Source organism: Rhinatrema bivittatum, chromosome 12 (genome assembly GCF_901001135.1).
Source record: "Rhinatrema bivittatum chromosome 12, aRhiBiv1.1, whole genome shotgun sequence".
Classification (NCBI taxonomy): Eukaryota; Metazoa; Chordata; class Amphibia; order Gymnophiona; family Rhinatrematidae; genus Rhinatrema; species Rhinatrema bivittatum.
Genome location: NC_042626.1, coordinates 29,832,243 through 29,839,950, shown reverse-complemented (window position 1 = coordinate 29,839,950; position 7,708 = coordinate 29,832,243). Strand labels below are relative to the sequence as shown.

Below are 7,708 nucleotides of genomic sequence, written 5' to 3'. Positions count from 1 at the left end.
ATTTCAACAGTTTTCTGCTATTTCACTCCAAAGTAATTGCACGGCCCATGGTTCATAGGGGACTGTTTCAGTGCAGGGCATTTCACATTGAGGGCTGAGTGTACAAATGTACAACTCCCCTGCTTCTAGTTACCTTAAACTCTGCGTACTCATATCTGTGAGGACTGCAGTTTTATATCCCTTGATGCCCAGAATTGAAATGCTGCTGTTATCTTGTATTTTCATGAAAAGGGCTGGAAGCTCCTAAGCTTCAGATGACAGAATTTGCTGGGAAGCTTTTCACCTTCACCCTTGGCAGGGCCAACTTTAAGATTATGGTGCCTATATTGTTTTACACTCTTTGTTTTGCAATCAATTGCTGTTTCATGATGTATTATTGCTGCTGTTAAATATCTCTGTGTATGTTACTTGTAATCTGCCAAGATATGTGGATCGGCAGAATATAAATTATTTAAACATAAATATCAAATATAGGCAAGAGAAAAGATATGGAGGTTTTCTCCCCCCAGAAATCATAGAGCCGCAGGAGGAGTCCCAGTTTGTGGGTACCTTCAGAATCTGGCGCCCTAGGCATGTGCCTCTGTTGCCTGCGCCTGAATCTGGCCCTGTCCCATAGTCTGAGTCGCCCTACGATGAGGAGATAGCATCAGTGCTGATGTTCTGACCACTCTCATGATAACTCTTTTGCTCCTAGTCTGCAATACCACTTGAGGGTGTTCCTGACTGCATTGCCATGTTGATGTACTTGGCTGTCAGTGTGCCATGGCAGTGCAATACCACCCCTTGGACATTAAGAGCCTTCTGTTTCCAGATAAGATTACAACATGAGCCACAAAATGAATTCTGATTACATCATGGACCTCTGAATCTATGTACAGTGGTGCTACTTTTATTGTGTAAAAGTAAAGGAGCTGCTTTCCTCCAAATAGTGAAAGTGGGGAAACAATCGTAAGATTATAAAGCATTTCTAAATGTAAAATTCATAGATGATGCTGATGGCATGAAATGTCTCAAGGAGCTTGGGACATATACAAGACATCCATCATATCACCCTAAGATAGCTCCTGAACCCCCTGCTCAGGCAAGCCCAGCCCCAGGATTGCATCGTGGTAACCATGAAAGATGAGGCATAGTATAAACTAGAGAGCGTGGGCAGAAAACCCTGAGTGCATGGGCAGAGATGGATTAAGCCAGGTATCACCTAGTGCAATAGGGCGGTTTGGCATCAGGCCTGCTTGCATGGGGTGACTGTTACTGAGCAGAAGGCAAACCATTCCCACAGTGTAGTCTGATTTTATGGAAGAAAAAAACCATTTTCTTCACTTCCAATGTTACATGACTTTTTTTTTTTTTCATTTAAAATTGTTAAACTCAAAACTCCAATGGGAGCAGAGGATTAGATACTCAAAGCCACCAAAGAGATGAATAGAGTTAGGGTGACACTATATATGGCTCCGTGCAGATATACAGAAAGGACCTAAATAGATCAGCTTGTCACGTGCCATGTGTCACAATGGTAATGCCATTCAGCCAACTGTTTTGACTGCGTGATATCTTGCAAAATAGCATAGGATACCACGGCAACCACTTTATACTTTATAGGCCACACGTAAAGTCCTTGACACTGAAAGCACTGAATAACCAGGTGCCTACTCGCCATTTATTTAACTTAGTAAAAGGCTCATTATCTACACTTTAGCAGAGTTAAAATATGCATAACCGGTCCCAGAAAGGTAATCTTTGATTGGAAAGAGTTCCGTGGTCCAAGAACTTGGTCTACTCCTTAGGAGCTCCTGCCACCGCAGGCTTTTCCTCACAGGTGATGGGAATGGTGCGCTCGGGCACGTCTGTCAGCTTCCTTGGTGCTGTCACAGTCAGCACACCATCTGTTGAAAGGCAGGAGGTGATGCACAGCGGGTCCACATCCATCGGCACCTTGTACCTCCGAAAGAAGTCTCTGGAAATGAAGCCGTGCTCATCCTGGAAACAAAGGGATGGGGGCATTTAAGGAGATCCAGTGCAAGCCTACCAGGGCAGGGTCAAACATGATCTAACTTAGACACAGAGCTAATGAACAAAAAGAATCTAGAAAACTGAATTAAAAAAAGCTTGCAGACAGGACTGCATGCCCCAAACCCAACAAATCAGGAAAACATTATCTCTACCTCCAACCCTTGAGATCTAGCAAGAAGCTTTTTCTAGATAACCAAAGCATGCAGATTGGTCTGAGTGGCTAGGTGTAACCCGAGGACTGAATTGAGACCCCCTGTACTGAAGCAATGTTATTCACCTCCCATTTTGTACTGGCATAACACACTGAAAACGCAATGGTTGGTGATGTGAATACAGGGGAATGTGTGCATTAAGGACAGATGTTTTATCCTTTCGCTCGAAATGCCCTTAATATGAGATGACAATCCATACACATGAATTTTCAGGGTCAGTGGTAGTCAAGATTTATGCCAGAGGGGTTCTTGGGAGCCCCTTGTTGAATTATTTGTGAGTATCACAGAAAATAATTCAAAGCAAAAACAAGAGGCATTTGACAAGCAAATGGAGCACATCAATAGTGCTAGTGATCTTAATACACAGCATCTTGGGTAGGCAAGGAAAGTTCTGCTTACCTGGTGTTCCTTGTGTTTCCCCTGGATCTCAATCGTGTCCCCCAGCACTTTCACCTTCAGCTCCTCCGGAGAGAAATGCTTCACATCTAGTTGTATGGAGAACTTGTTCTTCTCCAATCGCAACTGGAAAAAACCCCCAAAACAGGCCACATTCATAAGAGAATGTCAAGACGGTAATCAGTAAGGAACAGCAATTAGCCTTGGATGCACCAAGGAGTGGCAGGTTGTCTCGAGAAGCACTGCTTTGCAGCAGATCTAGTTACACTTTGGGGCATCAATAGGATTGCAAAAATCAGCTCAAACTGCAAGCTCTTGGAGAACGGAAATCTCTTGATCCATTGTGCACTTGCATTGACTTAAGCATGAGAATGCGATTGTACTTTCTTAAGATGAATGAATTATTTGGGGCGGGGGGGGGGGGGGGGCAGAGAATGTGGATGCGTCCCGACTGGGCAAAGGTTACTCAGCAATGGAGGAAATCGTTTTGGGGAACGAGGCGAGAGGTTCTCGCATTAAGTGCTTCCTTCATGCTACATTATCCGTGCAATGCTTGAGCAAATATAATGGTCTTAAGTATGTTTTTTGCCCCAGAGCGTGCAAGACCTTTTTTTTTGGAAGGTAATATATCGTCTGAGGTGGGCACAGCGCGAAGCAGGGATGATGTTTAGTCGATCAAATACTATTATTCAGGTCATATTTTGGTTAGATTCCCAGTTTCTTTAAATTATTTTCTGATTCTCTCCTATGATATTACTCCCCCCCTAATGGAGTGGGATTCCATGACTTATTTGTTTCTATTTCTTTCTCTTCTTTCTTTATGTGTTTATATGGAATACATTTACGTTGCTGTAACAAAGTCTTTTTTTTTTATTTGGAAATCTAATGAAGAATACATTTTAAAAAAGTGTAGCGTGCAGTAGCAGCACTTTATAATAATATGTGATAGGAGGCTCTAAATTAGGTCCTTGTCCCTAGAAATTGCTCTTTGACAGATGTTAAGCGATGTCAAGCTATCTCCTCTTTTTAGGCTTAGAAATTTCTTAAGGGGATTGATCTCTCTCTTTAACAGAGTGTTTGCCAGGGAACCACTAGGGTGAGTGTGCCCTGGCTCACTATAAACTGCTGCCCTCTGGCTTTTGGAGGGGAGTCCTAGGCAGGATGCTGGAGTAAAAAGCTGGCATGGGGGTATTCTCTCTCCCTCTTTCAAAAAGTTCAAAGAACAGGGGACACACAATTAATTTATTAAGTTGTATATTTAAAACTAATAAGAGAAAATGTATTTATTTTTTACTCACTGCATAATTAAGCTCTGGAATTTGTTGCCGGAGGATATGATGAAAGCTGTTAGTCTAGCTGTGTTTAAAAAAAGGTTTGCACAAGTTCCTGGAGGCAAAGCCCATAAACCATTATTAAGGTGGAGTTGCAGAAATCCACTGCTTATTGCAGCATGAAATCTATCGATCTTTTGGGAGACCTGTGAGATACTTATGACCTGGATTGGCCACTATTGGAAACAGGATGCTGGGCTTGATGGACCTTTGGCAATCTTATGTTCCCTGTAGTCCATCTGGCCAGGTCCAGCAAGGCTATGCCTTCAGGAGTGCCAGACTAGACTCCTGGGCAGTGCCACAGAGTCTCCTAGCAGTGACCCCTGACTACTTAGGTCAACTTTTTTGTCTGGGAAGAACTGTGTGGGGTTGTGAGTACTGGAAATCATCCCTCAAGAGTAAAAAGGACTAATTTGTGGTCTCTTTGGTAGAGAAGAAGTAAAAGGAGGCAATTCAACAAATGCTATTCTGCAAAGAGGATTATTAGAGAAATTCACTGCGGTATGGAACCTGTGAACCCAGATCAATCAGGGCTTGTGAACCCCAGAACAAAGATTGCTATTCTTTGAAGATACTTTTTGAGTGAGACCTTTTTCGATCTCAAGGTGTGGGTCCGTTAACAGGCATCCATCAGTCAAAAGAAGAAATGGGATGAAGAACTTGTGTTTCTGGGGTGCAGTCAGCTGGGTCCCAGAGGGGAGAGCAGAATTTGGATGTTTCTTCCCCTAAGCCGAGGTGAGGAATCCGGTCCTTGCTTCAGAGCAAGCTCCGTTACACCATCTGCTTGATAGTTGTGTTCTTATCTCCTAAACGGGCATCAGAACCCCTTATTTTATATGCCCCAAAAACGGGTCACAAATATAATAATACCAAGCCCATGAGATTAATTCTGTTTGGTATTTATGATGTCTCTTTATCACTAATGGAAAACAGATGGATTGTTGAACTCCTAACACTCACCTGTCACTATTTCCTGAATTTAATATATCTCAACAACTAAAGTCATTTTCAATGTCGGATTGAGGTCTGTGGAAAGGTCAGGGGATGTCCAGCCTTCTGTTTAGGTGGAAGCTGAGGCCCTCCATTTATCACCAATCAGGTACAACACAGACAGTGGCAGTGGCCTAGTGAATAGAATAATGGACTAAGAGCCAGGACCTCTGGGTTGAAATCCTGCTTCTGCTTTGCCGCCTACCATCTCTCCAACAGAGCAGGTCACTTCACCTCCTGTTGTCTCAGATAACCACTGAGATTGTAAGCTGTTTGGAGAAGAGACTGCACCCCGTATACAATTGTTTAGGGTGCCACAGAAATACTGAAATAATCATTCAAGAGCTAGCAAACAAACTTGATCCTCTACAATACAGAGTTAATGATATTCTTTATATGGAGTTATTTTTTCCTGCATTGTGTAGGAAATAGTAATAGTTACACAATTTATAAACTATTAAACCATAAATATGCAGTAGACACACAGTCTTTCAGACTGCAGCCCTGACTTTAATGATGCTTAAGTGAGCCAGTTAGGATGGGCATGCTATCCCACCACCTGGACTTATATTTACAGATGCTTCTTCCAATCAGTTTGACCTAACAACCTAATAACATTAGTTATAAACACTTCCACCGTCCTATGGTCAGCTTCAGGGCTACACAAATTCAACACTCCCATCACTCTCCCCAGAGGCCGACTACCACTGTGGAGGCTGCAGCAGCAGTACTGCAAATGTTCCTCCACCACCTCACCCGTTCCCAGTCATAACAACATACAGGGCCCAGAAAGTCCATCCAGCCTGCCCAATTTAATTCCTGACGCTTGCATTGCCTTAGATGCCAGTTGATCTCTGTCTCCCCTTCAACTCCTTTGGAACCAAGAATTCGCTGTGCTACCCAACTAAATAAGAGTAGTGATGCATTGTGCTGAATTATGAGCTGAACCTGCAACTCGTCATAGTGAGAATGCCAAGCGCTGAAAACTATGTGATACTGTGACCTTCTCCCACCCAAAGGAGCTTGTCAGTTGGAGAAGTGAATAAGGAATTTAGTCTCTTCTGTGCCTTTTTTTGACCTTCTGTTACTGATTTTCCCTCTATCACCTCCCTTCCATGCATCCACCACCCTTTGGTGAAGAAATATTTTCTAACGCTACCCCTGAGACTATTTTTTGCATCTCATTTTCTGGCTTCTTGTTATGAGATTTCCACTGAAAAAGGTTTGTTGTTTCTTGTGGATCTGTACTTTTGAAGTTGTTAAATGTCTTTGTCATACCCTCTCCTACTCCAAGTGCAATGTGCGTCTTCCTATGCAGGAGATGCCCTGCTAGTAGGAATCCATGTCCACAAAATTGTTTGCAAAATAACGTAGCATTAGCCTTCACTATTATGGGTAAGAGATCCCCTGATGAGGAGGGACAGACCCTCATTTTGGATAAATAACTGATTTGCTCTTGGCTCTGATCCAGTTCATATCCACAGGAGATTCAGAGTCCCTCATCAGAGTTTTCAAAGGTGGAGGTAGGGATTGAAGTGGGTGGAGGAGAGAGACACAGTGAGTGGGTGTATTTGCCTGCACTTGTGTGTGTGTGTGTGTGTGTATGTGTGTGTGTGTGCCCATGGGATGCACAGAAAAAGGAGAGATTATTGTTTAGCTGCTCAACAAAATTCCCACACTACCAGATATTTTACCTCTGAGAATCCAGTTTCTATCCAGCTAGGAAGCTTGTAGAAAGGGAATCTGAAATAGAAGGGACTCAGGGCAGCAGGGGTGGAGAACAGGTCTGCCTCGTGAAGGTGTTCCCCGAAGTGTTGCTCAAACATCCGGCTTGGTCCAAAGAAGGAGAACGGGCGAGGGACCCAGGGCCGGTGAATGGCGATGTCCATCTCTCCTGTCCTGGCAGCTGAGAGCACCGACAGCAGCAGCAGCTTGGAAAAGCCAGCTCCTGCTGCTCGCTCCGAACAATAGGGTTTTTATATACCAGTGGGCACTGCTTGCCCCTCCTGCCACCCTCTGTGTGAATTTTCTGGAAAAGTGATGTCAGGGTTTTATTTGAATGATTATTCAGGTTTGCTACTGTCTGGTTTCATTCAGCAGAAGGCCTGATTATTTGGGGGATTTGACTGGTGCCACAACCCCTTATGCTCACATTGCTAAGAAAAAATAATGAAGCAATTAATAAAAGGTCTACTGGGTCAGCAAGAAGTACTGCTGACTGGCTGCTCTTTGTGTGTGCAGCGAGCACTGGCTGCATTTGGCTTACGTTCAGAGCTTCTTTGGATGCCTGGAGGATCATTTCAGCTCTATCCTAGGGACAGGGTGCAATGTTTGTCCCCAGTAACTCTCCCTGTGATCTGTGACAGCAGAAGCTCCTAGGTTTACCTGTAAAATCTGCATTTCACTTATTGCAAACAACAATAAAGAATTCTTCCAGCATTGTTTACTGATGTCTTAATAACAGTGCATGGGCAACCATCTATAATGCTACTGATGTGATTCTATTCTCACCGAAAGAAGAGAATATTTTTTTTTATTTATATTCTGCTTTTTGGGACTTCAAAACCCATGCTCACAAGGAATGGCATTGAGATTTGAATGGTATTGAGATTTGAGATTCCATTTATATTAATGACGTTCCTCCATCACCTCCGTTACCAGTCAACAAGCTAATCTTTCCAAATTATCTACTCAGACTATCCATCATTTAGCAACCCAACTCTATAGTCGATCTTGCCAAGCTTACTCAGTGTACTAGGACCTTAA

General features: G+C 43.3%; 1 protein-coding gene across 1 annotated transcript; it reads right to left on the bottom strand.

Annotated features, from left to right (window-relative positions):
• Positions 1 to 1,313: 1,313 nt before the first annotated feature.
• On the bottom strand, positions 1,314 to 6,909 carry CRYAB (crystallin alpha B). Its single transcript, XM_029573161.1, has 3 exons — positions 6,637 to 6,909; positions 2,625 to 2,747; positions 1,314 to 1,980 (listed from the first exon to the last, which is right to left on the bottom strand). The coding sequence occupies exons 1-3, from the start codon at positions 6,829 to 6,831 to the stop codon at positions 1,777 to 1,779; spliced, it is 522 nt and encodes a 173-aa protein (XP_029429021.1). The 5' UTR covers positions 6,832 to 6,909; the 3' UTR covers positions 1,314 to 1,776.
• Between the last annotated feature and the right edge of the window lie 799 nt (positions 6,910 to 7,708).

Coding starts and splice junctions, on each gene's coding strand:
- CRYAB (XM_029573161.1), bottom strand. CDS start 6,831: ATGGACATCGCCATTCACCGGCCCTGGGTCCCTCGCCCGTTCTCCTTC. Junction 2,748..6,636: donor TAGAAACTGGATTCTCAGAG/GTAAAATATCTG, acceptor GGTTTTTTCCAG/TTGCGATTGGAGAAGAACAA. Junction 1,981..2,624: donor GGAAACACAAGGAACACCAG/GTAAGCAGAACT, acceptor CTTTGTTTCCAG/GATGAGCACGGCTTCATTTC.